This window comes from Tachysurus vachellii, chromosome 24, assembly GCF_030014155.1.
Source record: "Tachysurus vachellii isolate PV-2020 chromosome 24, HZAU_Pvac_v1, whole genome shotgun sequence".
In the NCBI taxonomy this organism is placed as follows: domain Eukaryota; kingdom Metazoa; phylum Chordata; class Actinopteri; order Siluriformes; family Bagridae; genus Tachysurus; species Tachysurus vachellii.
Window position 1 is genome coordinate 10,592,786 of NC_083483.1, and position 18,572 is coordinate 10,611,357.

Genomic DNA, 18,572 nt, shown 5'->3' on the forward strand with positions numbered 1-18,572 from the left:
ATGTACAGTGCAAAAAAAACACTTGATGTGGCAGCGTGTCGGAAATTACCGGTAAATTTAGTATGTCTGTAGCTCATCACACAAACCGTACCTGGGAACGTTTACTGAATTCACTCTGTTTGAAGTTCCAACTGCTGTATAAAAACTGAGGTGCTGTTAAAAAGCTCAGTAATACATCTGAGTAATAATCTAATTCTCAGTAATAACGATAATCCATTAATAAATTCAGTACTTGTTCAATAAAGAATAATTAAATGACATGAGGGAATTAATAAGACACGTCATTTACTGACTAATTTGTTTAAATGGGACAAAAAACAACTGAGACAATTATATTAGCAGTGTCCCAAAGGTTCTTTTTAATGTGTTGACTTTTCTTTCTTTCTTTCTTTTCTTAGCCAAGGTTGAAAGATCTATGTAACAGCAGCCTAACTGACAAAAAAAATTTTCGTGACAGTCTTCAAATAATCTTGTATTATTGGACAATTTATTTCATTAAATTAATTTATAAAATCGAGCATTCAGTTCAAAATTTGTTTAATTCTGAAGCAAAGCACACGTTCCTGATAACACAGCTCTGAGCTTCATGATTTCAAAGAAATCATTTTGGCTTCGTTTTGTAAATAACACAGTTTCCCCCCTAATTATAACTAAACAGGTGGAAGCAGCTTGTGGGCCCCTGAGAGAAAATGAATAAATGATGATAAAATAGAGGTGTTAGTTAGTTGCAGATTTAACATTGACAGTACTTTACCTGGATCAACCTGTCTGCCAGTGCGGCACTCTCCTACAACACCACAAAAGCGGAGAGAAGAGTGGAAGAGAAAAACAGGTGAGGAAGACAGAGATAGACAGGGGAAATAAGGCAAATAGGATTTGAGGGTGAATAGAAATCAGGGACATGGACAGATAAGACACCAAGATACCGATAATAGGAAAGTAGAAGAGACACAAGATAGAAATGAATAAGATTTTACAACGCAAAACCCTTATTGCTATTCTCAGTGACAAAACATTTTTTTTTGTCAATACTACAGAGATTTAGACCACACCATTACACACCTCACTAACAGGTCAGGGCTCAAAGAGGCAAACAAAAGCTCTCACCTTTTCCAGCGTCTCAATCCTCTGCTTTAACAGCCGGTTCTCTGTGCGTAGTCGCTGTTTGAATAACAAAAAAGAACATTTTCCGTAAATTAGTTTCAGGTTTTCTAGTGTCTTAGCATTCCTTATACTTTTACGCACCTTTATTTCGATCTGTTCCTCCATCTCTTTGTTTTTGATGGTGGTATACTCTTTTTCCAATCTATCATCAACAAACAGTCCATTATTCAACAGAGCAAGACTTTCTTCCAAAGTGCAACATATCCAAAGTTTCTGCATCTGTCATGTCGTTTTCTTTAATAATTAAAAACCAATCCAAACTCATAACAATGCTCTTTAATTATCAGAATTAACAAATAATTAGTGTCCATAAGTGTCCATTAAGTAATTTTAGGTTACGTAAATGGTTAACATTATACAATCTTCTGCCTAATATGTGTAAAGTAATGTATTTTTCTTGCTTTGTTCAATTTATATTGTGCTTTTTTTTTTATTCTTTTCCTCTGTTTTTCCTCAAACTTACTTTTTCATCTTCTTGGGGTTGTATTTAATTTGATAAGCTCGAAGGACGAGTTTATCAGGGCAGCTGTCAAACTGGTGAGGAATCACCTTCTGAAAGTGCTGTGAGACGACAAAGTCACAACATATATAACAGCTTTTAAAGCTCTAGTACTGTTTGGCTTGTGTACATGTAACATGCGCCGTACTGTGAACATAAACTGAGATATATACAAATATAAATATAATTAGAATTTAAAAACACCCAACAGTATGTAAGGAAATTAGCTTCGTTAAATTAGAAACGTTATCAAGAAGTGATCCAAGTAAATAAAACCACAGGAATAATTTGGACATTAAATCAACAAACAAAATCCTTAATTAAACTGAAACATTGAGGTTATGCTGCTATATGGAAATAACATTACTTCAGAAATCAATATTTTGTGGTCATAAGTGGGTGTTTTTGAGGAGTTTAAAGCGACTATGAAAGTGGATATTAGAACAAGTTTATGTTTATATTTTATATTTCAAAACCATTTGAAATGTGCAGATTTTTACTAACTGTGTGTAAGAGACATGAATCTGAGTTGATTTCTAACCTGTGACATGCCCTCCATGTCCAGCTGTATGAGGTCGGTCTGGTTGTACTGTAAAATAGCCATTCCTACTCGAAATATAATCTCTAGACCCTGAGAAGTTAACATGTATGTGTTTAATGACAAATATTTAGAAACACATTTAAATATTCACACCTCTTTTCTCAAGCAAGTAGTCATCGAGCACCACCACCCCCCACCCCCACACACACCCACGCACATGCATCGCTATGCCTTCAATTGTCAAAGGTAACAGTTCACACAACTTCAGTTCAACTCTTTTACCACACATAAACAGACCTTACCCATCAAACGCAACTCATGCTTCCTTTTATACCATTTACAACCTTTACACAGACTTAACCATTTACACACTTCCTTTAACCACACATACACAGAGTTAACCCATCACACACACTTCATTTACCACACCTACACATACTAAACCCATCACACACTCTCTTACCACACATACAAGGATTTAATCCATCACACATCCTTTTATAAACAACCTTTACACAGACTTAACCCTTCACAAATGTTTTTCAACCATACATACACAGACTTAAACCCGTACCTCATACATGAAGATATCGAAAATACGTGTGGCAATGGGCAGAGGAAGAAAGGTGAGGAAGAGTGTCAGGAACCATGATGATGCATACATGGAGGTGTGAAAACTTTGCGAGCGAAAATGCACATTCAACTCCGGAAGCTGCTCCTGTGTTAAAATAAACACTGTATTTGTTAAAATAACATAAAAAAAACAAGGGACAAAGATGAAAAAAGAAAAACAGACAGGACCAGAAGATTGTCAAGATGGCAATTTGTATGACACCAAGCGTTCAGTTAAACTGACTATCTGCTGCCACCTGGTGGCTCGCCGCCATTTTCTTTCTCGTCCCCATCAATTATTCTAATACTTATACTGTATATCGACGCATTTACTCAAACTAAATTAGTGTAAAACTGACACTGTTTATTTTTGTATACTGTATGATTTGATTTCACAACATATAAATGTAAAAAGACCTAAAAATTTATTGGGTAAGTTTTGGATGGAAACTTACCCAATTAAAAAAAATACAGAAATTCATTAATTTTTGTAACAAAATGAACAAATACATAATAATAATAATAATAATAATAATAATAATAATAATAATAATAATAATAAAGCAGAAGCTGATGATAATAAGGTTTAGCTAATTAAATATTTAGACAACAGAAGTATACTAGCTTATGGGTAGCTAGCTTGCTAACAGACATAATTACTATAAAGCTTAGCCTAAAGCTTGCAAGCTTAACCAGTATTAATAAACTTTGCTATCTAGCAGACCCTGAAGAATCCTTAGAGAAAATAACTACTTTGAGGTTAAATTTAACACAGTACTGCACTCAGGTAGCTAACTGGCGAGATGTCCTCGCTTCCCTCAAATTGGACTAGCGTCATGGTTTATGTCAAACATATTAAATGCTGCATAATTGAGACCTAAAAATATGCAATCAGGGGATTAACAATTCAATCAATTTTTATATTCTCAGTCTCTCTCTCTCTTTTTTCTCTCACTCAGTTCTGCTTCCCTTACATCCTTTTTCTCTCATTCTTCCCAATCAACAGTTTCTCATGCATCCTTCCTTTTTTTTTACCCAATCACTAAGAACTACATCATGTTAAGATGTAATAATCTTATTGTAAATAATAATCTCTTACCTGCAGCAGGTATTCAAACTGGTATATGCAGAGGCCCAGCTCTGCCATACTCGGTTTAAAAAGTTCTCTGAGTCTGTACTCCTGCATCAGCCGTACAAACACGCAGAATGCCTCCTCCTCTGGCATCTACACACACACACACACACACAAACACAAACACACACACACACACACACATAATGCAGTGTGACGTTCAATGTAGTGTAGTGTAATTTTATGCACTGGTTAATCAAGAAATTGTGTATAAAATGTTGAGATTATATTTGGATTTACCTGCATGAGAAGTAGCCCAACAATAAAAGCACTGCCCTGACAGTATCCTACCTCACGATCCACTAGGGAGTATGCCTGCAACACACACACACAAGCACACACAAACACACACAAACAGATCTGAATATCTGGTAGAAAACGATATTGCAGAAACGCATGAATTGTCACTTATCACCCTAGTGAATGATACTGTTTTATATAATCTGCACATTTTCCAACAGTAATTTGAGCAATGATAATTTTTTCTTTTAATTATAATTAACACAATGATTGTCACTCATACTTTTCTAAACATAAACCGTCTCTTTCCTTCACCTTCATGACGTTAAAGAGGACCTCCTGACCCAGGCTGTCCTGCCCCTTGAAGAACTCATGCTCAGGATAAGTACGTGCGATGTCCCTGCGAATGAGCTTCTCGCAGGGTGACGACATCTTCAGCAGCTCTGAGTATTGGTTCTTCACTGGCATGTCTGTGGCGTTGCCCAGCAGCTGCCACACGATTGCCCGGAAGTGATGTGGGATCCCCTTCCTTATCAGTTCCTAGAAGACAAAAAGAGAAAGAATAGAGTCAATATGTTTTATTAACCTCAAGTGTCAGTCTATCTTAAAGCATATAACTCAGTAATAATTTATTGACTATAAATTATTCAGTAACCACTTTAAACAGGAGAAGCAACAGAGTTACAAGAGTAGCAGTGTAAATCCTGCCACTGGGTCCTGGAAATGTAAAAGGTTAATGTTTCTGCTGCAATTTCTGCCACATTTTCTCTTCTATGGAGTTGAATGAATGCAGCAGAAAGATTTTGGAGCAACTATTCGTTATTATCTTGTCATCTGCCTTTTGCTCAAAATTGAACATCAGGAAAATGTTACAGGATTCAAATATCCAGAGTAAATAAGTGTGTATTCAGCCTAGGAAAGAAAGATACGACAGTTCGGTACAAATCATTCAGTTATAGCCAACTGCACTTCACATCCATGTGAATTTGCACAAGAGACACTCCTCCTCCATGTGTCCTCACCTTGAGTAATTTGTCTTTCTTGCGTCTCCACTCATCCCACTCGTTAACAATGCGTCCCCACAGGATCCAGGTGTCCTCCTCCAGGTGCGAGAGGTTGGACGAGGCAGAAGAGCTGGACACCAGCGAGGAGCCGCTGTTCCTGCGAGAGCCGCTCATAGAGCGCATGGACTTGGAATCGGCCTCCAGGAGCCTAGTAGTACGTGGAGAAGAACTCGAGTTCAGCCTTGGTACAGAACGTTTATCTTTTAACGTGATATGATGTTGCTGACCCCGGTGTGTAAAAACAGATTCATGAGTTTAAGTGATTAGGATAAGGGGAAATTGATATAAGTAGACTTATATCAAGTGAATATCCTTTTAAAAGTCTGTTTTAACATACAGTCAGGTTCTGCTCTAAATTAAGCAAATCAAAATTTGACCAGATTTATATAATATTATATAATATTTCTGTCTATAATATACTTTGACAACATTTTATATCAGCATTTGGCAGATGTCCTTATCCAGAGTGAATTTTGTTTTTGCTAATTTTATACAAATGAGCAATTGAGGGTCAAGGGCCTTGCTCAGGGGCCCAGCGATGGCAACTTGGTGGACCTGTGATTCAAAAACTCATGAGCTTCCAATTGGCAGTCCAGCACTTTAACCACTAGGCTACCACATCCCCTGTGGACCTTAACCATAAATATAATTTACTGCATTGACAAGGAAATTTTACTTAGATGCCTAATTATGGGCATCTGTGAGCTCATGTATGTGTAAGAGGGCAGACGGCGCTTTCCTCTGAGCGCGTTACTCTTCCCTGTGATACAGCATAAGCAGCCGTTCAAAAGGATATAGCTGGCTTTCTTTACCTTCAAAATTTACTAACAGTTGTCTGAGTGGAGAGAACTGGCTGGTGGGTGGGAATTAGAAGTTTATCAAATTAGGGAGGGAAAATGGTGAAAAACATATATGAACATTGTTTTTCATCAACGTGTTTGTTTGTTGAAAATGTATATGTTTATTTTTCATAGTGCTATCCCTTTTCATGTTTGAGGGTGAAGAATTAAAAGTGGTATAATTATACTTGTGATTGAGAAACATCATAGTGAATTGTAGTGAATAGTGAATGCTAGACTGGAATTTATTTTTAGAAAGCATCCTGGTCCATTTTCACATGTAGGGAATGATAAATGTCAAATATTTCTGCTTGAAAAAGTTTTGCATGAAGACTCTATCTGTCTTCTGCAAACTCTTTGGTGGGAATGCTCATTTGTATTAAATTTGCTTACAGCCTTGTGTAAGCATGCAAAAGAATGAAATAGAAGTCATCTTACATACTTTAGAATGGAATTGATCTAAGGGGTGTGTGTGTGTGTGTGTGTGTGTGTGTGTGGCCCACGTACCTATTCTGTTCTTCCAATTTAGCCAGCAGCTCCAGTTCATCTGGACTGAGATTCTCTGAGTCAGCAGGCGAGACTGCTGGTGCAGATAGAGCAGCATCATGGGAACTGGAGTCTGGGCTCAGCAGAGGGCTGCCAACAGAGAGCGGGTCAGCCTCCTGACCTGCTGGAGAGCCAAGGGTTTCCAGCTGAACTGACCCTGAGACCCCTCCCTCTCTCTCTGGACTACTGCTGGGGCTAGACATGACAGACAAAGCCCAGGTGCTGAGTCCAGGTCAAAGCTCAGTCTCTGTCAGTAAATGACGGGGTGACACAGCTGGGACTTTCTCTATATTCTGAGAAAGAAGCAGTCAGCTTTTATGGAAAATTAGGGTTCAAGGATGGGTTGGGCCTGCAAAGGAAGAGGGGAGTCAATGAAAGTCAAGATTGAATTTCAAGCTTTGCTTAACTTTATTTTCCAGCCCAGAAAGTAGCTCAACTCTCAGAAATGCTCATATCGGCAACTTCATTGAACGAATTTCACAGAAAATGTAAAAAAAAGGTGTTTTTTTCTTTTTTTTCTTTTACATAATAGTGGAAAGTTATTCAAAGTGTTTGATAGAAGAAGAAGTCAAATCTTATATTTATTATTTTCTATTTTTTGTAGAAGTACAAACTCGATCAACCTTATTAAATGAACATATTTCAGTCATAGGTTTCCTATGTCTATTATATTATTCCTCTTGTCTTCCCTTGCAATTGTTTTCCATTTTAAAGGAATTAAAGATTAATTTTAGACAGCAGCACTGACAAGAACGTCAGCCGTAATTCAGATAATGAGTTTATATTAATGCACTGACTTAAATAGGTTTTCGTTTCTATAGTAACAGCTCATTCACTTTGACTTTTATCTGTATGGTAGAAGACCTACATAATGGACCTCTAATAATAAAATGAATTAGCAATCATGATGTAATTAAAACAAAAAAGAAAGAGGTATAATCAATAATGTGGTTAAAGATGGGTTTCTGTAAAGAATATGTTTATAAATAATTTATGGAAGAAGTCTCCAGTGTTAGTAAAGGTAATTGTTAATAGCTGATATAAGGTGAAGAAATGACAGGACGAATTTATAACACTAATTGTAGAAACTGTTAAAGATTAAAATAGTATGACATGGTATTGATGGCACACTGTTGTTTTATATAAGGAATTAAGCACGTATGATTAGTAGCAGGCAGTGTGATTAGTCATTGCTTATGAAATTATTGTCAAAAAAGGTTGTGCTCCTTGCAAGGGCAAAATCCAGACCCAAATGCAGGGATAGCAAAAGACAAGTGTTTTATTAAACATTACAAGACTGACACACACACTGGAAACACTGCGAATAAACTAGGCAGATAAATACAAAACAATATACAGAACCCAGGAACTTAAAACAAAACCACAGTAATAAGAGACACCCAACTACATCAAGGACTTGTCGAAAAACATGCAACACAACAGGTATAAATAGGGGAAGTGATTAATGAAACATGGAGAACAGGTGTGCAGAGGCAGCGAAGGGACTATCGATCTGATAAATAAAGATACATGGCACAGAATAGAAACAAATGCTCCCGAGTGCTCCAGCAGGGAATTGTCCAAGCCATCCATCCATATATATGTATATACAGTATATACACTTAACCTAACCCCATATTATGAGTTTATTTGTTTATTGGCAACATGCAAAATGTATGTGTTGCAGCTAGATATTATCTTGATCTAGACACACACACACACACACACACACACACACACACAGCTGCAGTGTTGCATTATGTATGAAGCACTGTATTAGCAAATGTGTCCTGATCAAAGGAAAGTGTAGCTTCAGCCTTACAATAAGTATAAACATAAGTTTTGGTTTAAAAAAAAAATTATAATAACCCTTGAAGACACAAAAACTGTTTGAACAGAGAAATCACACAGCTAAAACAAGGCATGCATTCATCCACAAAGAGCACCCCAGTCAAGAGAGCTATCAGCAAGCTCATGAATCTAATCTCCCCGAACTGAAAACAAAAAGACTTTGGGTTGAAATTATCCATGTTGTCTACAAAACCAGGTTGGATTACTTTTACTTATATTATAAACATGGAAAAACACAACGGTCCTTATAGTAACAAACACGTATTTACACAAGCATTCCAAAACCAAAATATGTTTTCACTGCATTCTGAACACTGGTACAGAAAGGTCAGTAAATGTATCACAACAGAGAGCTTTGGATGCTTAAGGTCAATCCACAAGAAAGCTACATGCTTTTGTATGTCCTCCAAAGGCAGCTATGTTTGTTATGTAAAGACAGTGACTCAGCGCAGTGTTTTAGCTCACAAAAGGACAACAAGGCACAAAAGTCCAGTCACTCAACCAAGTTCAACTATCTTTTTTTATTACTGACTTACTAACTAATTTTTATTTATTTCAATTTTTTTTTTTTTTTAGATTGTACTTGAAAATTTCAGCTTTTTTTTAATCAATCTAAATATGCTTTAAAATCTTTTATACTTCTCTGATGTTATTAAGTTTCAAAATCTCTCTTCGTTTTAATAAACAATTTAATACCAGGAAGAGTCCACATTTACAAGCCTTCTGGTAAAGTTGACAAAATGGTGGCCCTATAACATTACAGCATTTAACTTATGTTTACAGAAGATAGTAAGACCAAAGTACAATAGAAACAGGTGGAAAACTATATGAAAAACTATAAATGGTGAGTTTTTTATGTAAGTCTAGAATAATCTAGTAAGACCTACTGTAGTCTTCTAGTCAACAATCAATGTACACTAACAAAAAACGTCTTAAAAAAGCACCAAAGCTACCAGGCTAACAGCTACTACTAACGTAGAAGGGAAATCAGTGTTAGTTTGAAAAACATAATTGTGTACAAATCTTGTGGACATTTAGCTTAAAAATCCTCTCAAGGGATCCTCTCAAGTTAGAATACTCTCACAAGCTGATTAGGGTAAACACTAAAACATTTTTTGTTTTGATTTGCATTTTTTAAGGCACTGAGGACTCAAGTCAACAAGTAAAGCCTTGAAACTAAATACAGCTGATTTGATGTTTTTAATGGTAATGAGTGAAGAAATGGATGGAGAAAAAAGAACAACAAACAGAGAGCTGAGAGACTGAGGGAAAGCTGTCATGTGGGAGAGAGCTTTAGGGGGTCGGGGGATAAATCAGATTGTGTGTGTGTGTGTATGCATTACTCAGTTTCTGTTCACAATAATGGCATTGTGTGTGTAATTTGTTGCATCTTTCTTTTTAAAAAGCGTGTAATGTCCACCAGCAAAAACACATTAACAGAAAAACACATTAACCCGAAAAGCAAAACAAAATACAACACACTGTTTAGAGCTCCATATATCCGTAACTGTATTTAGCTTAAAATGATGTAGGTCTGATGAAAATGGGGGTGAGTGGGTGTGGCCTAAATATTGTTTTTCTGTTTGTTTGGTTTTTTTTGTTTGCTTGCTTGTTTTAATGAACCGTATGGTACCGTGAAAGACTGTAAACACGGGAAAAAAATAGCTCCGAGGTAGAAGTGTCAGCTTTGTCAGCATGGTCGGTGAATTCAAGCTCTCACAGGTTTCCATCACTCGTTCATTGCAACTACAGATGTGCACAGGGGTGTTTTTTTTTATGGATCTAGTTCCCAATATATAAGCTAGCAGCGTACTTCAAACCACTCTGATTTCTAGATTTGTAACGTTATTTCACACATTATGTATTCATTTCGAATAAGGAATTAGTATTCAGTAACATCCGTAATTCGTGTGTACGCAGTATATAATTAAACTGGTTAGCACAAGCACCAACCCATACCATCCATTCAGACATGTTCGATGACATCATCCATGCCAGCATGTCTGATCTCATTCTTGGATGATTCACCACCACCGCCTCTGACATCACTGCCTGATCTGGGCCTGGTGATCACTGTATATGTGTTTAAGTAATGGAACACTCTTCTCTCTGTTATCCTTATTTACTAAATAAATGCTCATTCCCTAAGTGTATAAACTTGGTGAAGAATGTTGCTCTTACACACACACACACACACACACACACACACACACACACACACACACACACACACACACACACACACATATATATACACACACACACACACACAAATAAGAGGTTAATTGCTTGGCTGTCTTGTCTGAATAGCATATGTTCCTCATTGACTACATTAGAGCACAATAGCTTCAATAGGCTGCGCAACAGCTAAACAGATTTGAAGGCCTTCATAAATAAATGGCCGGCATTCACACACTATGATGAGCCACTGAATATCAAAACAGTGTAATGCGTGATGGACTAAGTGCACTTATGAGCAGATAATTAAATAATTGTCCATATATCAATTCATCTGAAGGTAGAACATAGCTTTAGCTCATGGCATCAGAGTTTTAAAACCTAAATACCCAGAAATGAAACTTCCTGGCTGAAACCAAAAATGAAAAACTAAAATTAAACCCAAGGGAAAAATTGGCAGAGAGCAGAGACTGCATTAAAATGTTTAGAACGTGCCTCATGTTTCCTATCTGCATTATGCACCAGAGGACAAGTTGGTGATTATTATTTTAATTGATAATAAATGGTAGCACCAGTGTTCAGCAAATATAAATAATTTTTAGAACAAACTTTACTTGCTCTAAGAAATTCTGAGAAATACACACAATTTCAAGTTGTTGTTCAGCAATTTTATAAAACATGTAGAAAGTGCATGATGTATTAGTCATGACTAGTGGATAGGTGTGAAAACATCACCCAGGAAGCTTGATGTCATCTTGATGCCAAACTGCCCTGAGGAAAAATGTCATACTGTTTCACACTGTTTTACTGTGTTCATAACATTAGACACTTTGTCTGAGACTCAGAGGAGTCACTAAGGAGATGAAAGATGTCTGAGGTAAATATTTAAAAAAGTTATATATTCATTCCCTTATTTATCTTCAGTAACCACTTTATCCTGATCCGAGTATTTATTCTTGTTCTAGCTAAAAAAAAAAAACATTCAAGGTCTGGGCCAGCAACAGCAATAGGCAAATTTGGGTCTTGCCCACCCAGTCAAATTGTATTTATTTATTTATTTATTATTTATTTCATTTGAGCCAAAGGGAAGAAAATAAAAAGAAGATAAAAAAATAAATAAATAAACCAGCATGATTTCTAACTTCTGATTGGGTGGACAGACTATAGCCAATGGACAATGATCCGTCTGCAGCCCCACACAAAGATAGCCCTCACAGCTTCATGCTACTTTCAGATTGACACACTTACAGGCTCTTGCTCCTTATTGACTTTACTGACTTGCTCCTTACTGACTACTTTACTAAATTTGTGATTGCTTTACAGCAGATACAGAATTCTCATAATTTGACCACCATTCAATTTTATTACATTTATTTGATCAATGTTACAACATGTGTTGTGGATTTAGGGGGGTTCTTAAATATTGGCTATGGGGAGAACTGGATTAGGAGTATTGTCGCCACTACCACTGATTGCCCACCTATTATTTGCACCAGCCCACCTTAATAATATAATATAATTAATATAATGATCTGGAACCGGCCCTTTTCAGGGTAAATTAATAATCACACGATTATTAGCAGTCACATGATTTTTTTTTTCTCTTTTGTGGTTGCCATATTGGGGACAGAAGTTTTGGCAAAACCAGAGTTTAAAGGTTTTATCACAATTACTCAGTGTACATCAAGAGAGAATGTAGCATCAGTGTCAATGTCATTCAAATAGGATGGGATCATTATTTGCTTACCAACAAACTGTTTGTTCCAAATAAACCAAATTTATCAGCCAATCATGTGACAGCAGCGCAGTGCAGTGCATAAAACCACACAGATGCAGGTCAAAAGCTTCAGTTAATGTTAACTTCCGACAGACTCAAGGGGAACAAAATGTGACCTCTTTCAGTGACCGTTGCATGGTTGTTGGTGCCGGACAGGCTGGTGTGAATAAAGCTGATTCAGAAGCTGAATCAGAAGCTGATCATTTAAGAGTTTACACTGAATGTTGCAAAATAAAAAAATCTATACAAATATCCAACAATCAGCATTTCTGTTATAGATATGAGAAATCCGAGTAGAATGTCCTATCCAGTAAAAACTGACAAAAAGGCTACAGTAATTCAAATGACCACGCTTTACAAAAACACTGAGCTGAAAAGCATCTCAATCTTCACAACACTTCACAAGTTGAAGCTGATGGGCTACAAGTTCACATCACGTTCCACTCCTGTCAGACAAGAACAGCGATGTTGGATAGCTGAAGATCTGAAAAACATCGCCTGGTCAAGATGTCTGAACGTGCTGTATGTGTAGAGACAGAAACTGAACACATTGGACAAAGTTTAAACTTAATGGAAGCACAAGATCAAAAGTTGATTAAGCTCATAAGGACAATTTTCCTGATACACAAACGAGACTAAAAGACTAAAAGACCTTTCAATAAAGACAACTTAGTTCAAACGGATACTTCTAGATACTGTCTAATTATATTTGCTTGCGTATGGGGTTTCACAAAGGTGATAACATTTGTTATGTCCATGAGAGAGAAATATGACACACACACACAGTCTAGGGACAAACAGAGATCAAAACACAACCTTCCTGTATTATGCGCTATAATTTCAGGTATGCTAACTATTGTACTGTATTGTACACAAACTAAGTCACACCTAGAAAGCACCACACAATAGGTTACACCAGATACACCATGGAGTCTCACAGACATGAAATTTCACATTTGTTCAGTTTAATGACGAAGCGAAGTTACTCCCTTAGGAACCTGACCTCCAGCTAAGCCTCTCTCCACCCTGCTTCTTAAATAATGACCGTGTCCTCCCTGTTTATAATCACAGAGGGATAAATGAGTGATTGTAGAGAAGATATGTCTGGAGATATGATACAACACTTCAGGAAAGACAAATGAAATTTACAACATGGCTTTACTTATGTACCAGCTTATGGCTGACACAGACAACATTTATAGATATTTTATAATCCATATGGTATAAGTACAAAAACATATTATTATTATTATTATTATTGGTAGTAGTGTTTTCCCTCCACTGTAACATTGTGTTTTTATTAAAGCTATTGCGATAATATGAATTTTATTTAACATACTATGCTCTTTTTTTAACATTTCTAATGATGTCAATATAAATACTGTATGTTGTTTATAATATAGTGAAAGCTATATTTTTGTACTTAAGTTTGGGTTAATGTGTGCAGTTAAACTGCAAACTCGTTTCAGTGTACTGGTCAGTGGAACAAACCAGAAAAAAACCCTCTTGAATTACTCTTGAATCAACACTGACAACAATCTATCCAAAAAGGAACATGAAAAACAAAATCAAGACATCTGGACTAGAAGCCCAGCTGTGGTATGTTAAATCCAATGTGACTCAGCTCAGTAAAATACCAAAAATAGCAGTGGCCAGACTTTGGATGGAAAGTGGAAAACATAAGTAAGCACTTCGCATTGGCTGACAAGAAAAATAGTGCAGTAATGGGAGCTATGCACTGAGCCAGAGAAGCAAAGTGACGGGCCTTAGTGGAGCATGGGATAGGCTACAAGGTCAGTTCATCCATTGCTTTCAATGCCTTACTGTGCAGAAGCAAGCCATAGGCGACAAACCAAGGGAAAGCATGATGCAGATCTCTCTCTCTCTCTCTCTCTCTCTCTGATACACACACACAGATAAAGAAAGAGAGAGATAAAGAGAGAGAGAGAAAGAGCATACAGTATAAAAGATATAGCATACAGTATACTTTTGCTACAGAGAGCATTACAGCTATAGCAGAGGGAGAAGCAAATGACACAATGAGAAAGGAGGAAAGACGAAACAGGATGCAAATGATCCTCCTTTAATTCTGAATGCTTCAGCAGTGTTGCAGTGACAGGAGCACCAGCTCGAGTGTCACACACAAGGCCTTGTTCATTCTGACCCATTAACACAAACCAGCCAATGTCATGAAGACAGTGTAGTTTAATACCCTCATTTTAAAGAAAGGATTTACTAAGTAGTCTGAATTTTAAATATACATATACACACATATACATGTAGAAGGTAGAAGTGGAATATATAAGTATGCTGAAGCTCTGGACTCCCTGGAATCTTCACATCTTTTAAAATAAAGGTTTATTTTAATTTTACAGAGTTTTTCATCCTACACTATGTCTTTCTGTGCTGTATGTGTTATTACCAACATGCTGGGCTATTAAACAAAAGGGTTCAGTATAGAAAATACTGTTATTAAAGGAATACTCCAGCATTTTTTTTTACAACTTAATCCCTATCCAGTGTTGATGCAATTTCCACTGACACTAATTTTTAAATGAATCCCTGTCCTAAGAAAAAAAAACTAAGAAAAACTAGTTAGTCTAAAAACACTAATAATGGACGTCTAAGGGCAATTGAATTTTGTTAATCAATATTTTTGGAAAATGCTCTTTTTAAAATGAATTAATAAAGCATGTCTTGATCTGTATAATTCATACATCCTAAGACAGGACTATTTTTGCAGAATGAAGAACTTATCAGCAAAGTCACTTTCACTAGTACAGTGTTAAATAAAACTATGATACTTTAATATCTGTTGCATATCTGTCTCATGCTTAGGATTTTATTATGGAAGTGTAACAGCTGTAGTTTTGAATTTAGGTTAAATAATCACATTTTTTGACATAATCCAACTGCTGCCCTTTTATTATAATGGCTGATATTATAAACAGCTGCCCTTCAATTCTAAGTTAATTTTCCCTTATTAACTTACAGAAATGTCCAAATTAGTGCCAGAGGTAACTGAATATACATTACAGATGCCGTGAATACAAATTAGGTTAAAAATGATGGAGTATTATTTTAATAGCAGTATAAGGTACACAGAACCATTTTATACAGATAGTGAAGCTCACAAAGTCACAACCACAAATTACCCAATACAGATAACCACACTAACTTCTGCATTGTTGGTGATAAGTCTGTATGATACCAAAGTAATATTTCCGTACAGCTAGAATGAAGGTGAAAAACTTCCCTTTTTTTGTTATTCTGTTTGTTGAATAATGATTTTATATCTGAGGCTTAATCATTTTGAATACATAAACTAATGAAAAGGAAGTGATTGAAGCAAGGAAACACACAGTTCCTCCATACAAGAGTCTAAAAAAACCCCGTCACCAAGAGGCTTTGCATTGCAAACCTTTATACAGGTAAGAGTCTGGTGTCGTGATCTTGCTGTGTAACACAGATTTCCTCATCTGCACACATTCTCACTTGCTTTCAGAACTCAAAATCTCTCTCAATAATCACTGACTGAATTCTGTTTATCATATATTCGCTGTACTGTAATCTAATCCTGGTGCATTCATTCAGAACTGTTGCTCAAACAAGACAAGCCTGCTCAAAAGCAAAACAAGTGATTAGACTGCCTATCCCTCTTAATTATAAGGATAGCATCCTTAATCTGCTTAACTGTTAGCCAAGATGGGACTGTAGGACAATGGGATTATGGCATAGTTTCTATTTTGGCTGCTTAGCAAATTAGAAATCAGTTTCTCCTTCATAGATAAAAACAAACTACATGATGATCATAAAGCCATGAAAAGACAGCACTGACCAGAAATAACATCCACTGGGACTTGCATCAACCAGAGTGTCCCAGAGTGTCCCATTATCTAATAACATAGTTTAATTCATTTTGACCTTTAGGTCTGAAAAAGAAACATTAAGAATGTGTGCGAACTCAGTGTGCATATCATACACTAACCACACTAAATCTAGGCGGTGGTTTAGTAGGGCATATTCATGATTAAATCGATTCTTTTAAACGGGTCTTTTAAGTCAGTTAAGCCAATTTGTCATAAGCAGAACCATTGCTTGCTAAAGTATTTCACAAGGAAATGTGAACTTAATTCATCTATTATTATCTCACAATTTGCAGTCTTATAGACAAGGCTTCAATATGAACCCACAGGAATGCAACAATACCATCGGTTCCATATTCAAAACAAACTCAAAGCTCTGTGCATCAGTTAGATAACTGATACCCATCTAAAGCTGACATACTCACAGTAACTGTCGACAATGACAAAAGAATCATTGTTGTTTAAGACAATTTTGTGTTATTTTCATAGCTAAGATGCAACATTTCAACAGACCTGCTTAATTAATGTGAGTTGTAATGCTGAACCTACAGACAGTGAAAAGAATAAACACTTAATGGGTTACACGGTGTTTCTAAATTGTAGCTTTGGGAATAAAACGAATCAAATCTCACACAAGTCGGTGATTCGCTCATTTAAACGAATCGATTCAATCCGGATATTCGGAAAGCTGATCTCTACCATGATGCAGATTATGTTTTGGTATGAAACATTGGGATACGACCTACCCTGTATGGTTTATGTTGTATCTTAGACAATACTTGATGCTGTACGTACACAGTGTCGGGAACGAATGAACGAATCGATGAATCAAGGCTCGCGGGTGTACAGAATCGGTTCAGGAAAAATGAATCGTAATGCTCATCTTTATTGTGCAAACTAAAAAGAGATGGAAAAAAATGTTCAAAAAAATGAGATAAAAAAGATGTTCAAAAGATATGCAAGCTATTGTCTTGTAATCCAAATGGAATAATCTGGCAGAGCAGAAATAATTGATGTAAGGAATAAGGCCGGTATGGTGACCGGCCTGGGTTTGCTTGAGAGGGATTTTATTCTATACACTACATGGCATTAATCCATCGCCTGTAAGAACTAGTCAATAGAAACGTGTGAATAAATAGCTATTTGTGGTGCCGATAAGCATTTCCCTTCGTTATTCAGATGGATCATAAGATGCTGGAGATGGAGCAGACGGACCTTCTCCAAGATGATGCGCAGGAATCTCGCTTTGTCCAAAGGCCATATCTCTGTCTAAACTACCTGTCTGTGTCTGTCACAAGAATCCTGTGGATATTTTTAATCCTTTCCATGCAAGGCGGTTATAAAACACGTGATTTCTTACAGCTTTAGAAATGTAATGTAGGAATGAGATGCCCACCTGGATTCATGTGCCATTATTGGAGCGGCTCCGGCGGACGCGTGCCATTGCGATGACGACGGACATTGTAGTGACCAGAGGAAACCGAAAAAAAGCCTGAAACAGAATGGGATTTAAGGCAGGAAACAGCGTATAACATCCATGTTCCTGGTTTATAGTTAAATCGAGGACAACGAGAGCTGTCAAGCAGCGAGCCTTTCCTCCAGTATTGCGCTCTTCAGGGAGACGCCTACGGAGAGCCGCGCCGCCCAAATCCCGCCCCCGTACCACCTCTCACTGGTCAAAAACTCTCGTTTAAAGCATACAATTAAATTCTAGCGCATACTGACATAATTACAACTTATTTTGTTTTGTATAAGTTTCATTATTTACCCAGTTGCATGCCTTGTGTCATGAGAGAAACTGAAATAAATCAAAATGCATGCGCGCAGCGACGCACATGAAACTCGCTATGATTGACATTTGTCTAAGCCAATAGCAAAGCGGGAATGACACTAGCGTAAATTGATAGTTTATCCTCCATTTCCTTACTCCTTACAGTTGTTTGAAGCAGTTATATATATAAAAAAAATAATTAAAAAAGGCATATGTTACCGTATAATTTTGTCACCTGCTTATTTTGGTTTTGTTGTTGTTGCTTAGGTGGTCTGTATTAATGTACACTCAGAGGCCACTGATGAAAATGACCACCTTGGCATCACTACTGACAGGATATTATGTGGATGATGAAACGCTTTAAACAGGTGAGACTGTGTGTGTAGAGATGTATGCATCACACACACTTTTCTAAGCTTTTTTAATAAGTGTATATAGTACCACAAACACTATCATAATGTCGCTGCTGTGCTGAGAATTGTCCAACACCCC

General features: G+C 36.7%; 1 protein-coding gene across 3 annotated transcripts in view; it reads right to left on the reverse strand.

Moving 5' to 3' along the window:
• The window catches only part of evi5l (ecotropic viral integration site 5 like), a 33,742-nt gene extending 15,837 nt beyond the window's left edge, over nucleotides 1-17,905 (reverse strand). For 2 of the 3 annotated variants that reach the window (XM_060860364.1, XM_060860366.1), the window contains exons 1-12: nucleotides 17,706-17,905; nucleotides 6,599-6,986; nucleotides 5,211-5,400; nucleotides 4,504-4,728; nucleotides 4,189-4,263; nucleotides 3,916-4,041; nucleotides 2,779-2,922; nucleotides 2,205-2,294; nucleotides 1,628-1,725; nucleotides 1,246-1,306; nucleotides 1,108-1,161; nucleotides 755-787 (exon numbers count right to left, since the gene is read on the reverse strand). In XM_060860364.1, coding sequence (XP_060716347.1) covers nucleotides 755-787; nucleotides 1,108-1,161; nucleotides 1,246-1,306; nucleotides 1,628-1,725; nucleotides 2,205-2,294; nucleotides 2,779-2,922; nucleotides 3,916-4,041; nucleotides 4,189-4,263; nucleotides 4,504-4,728; nucleotides 5,211-5,400; nucleotides 6,599-6,840 — 1,338 coding nt within the window. In that variant the 5' untranslated portion in view covers nucleotides 6,841-6,986; nucleotides 17,706-17,905. The remainder of the gene's footprint in view (nucleotides 1-754; nucleotides 788-1,107; nucleotides 1,162-1,245; nucleotides 1,307-1,627; nucleotides 1,726-2,204; nucleotides 2,295-2,778; nucleotides 2,923-3,915; nucleotides 4,042-4,188; nucleotides 4,264-4,503; nucleotides 4,729-5,210; nucleotides 5,401-6,598; nucleotides 6,987-17,705) is intronic. The other variant, XM_060860365.1, reaches the window with a different exon arrangement.
• Between the last annotated feature and the right edge of the window lie 667 nt (nucleotides 17,906-18,572).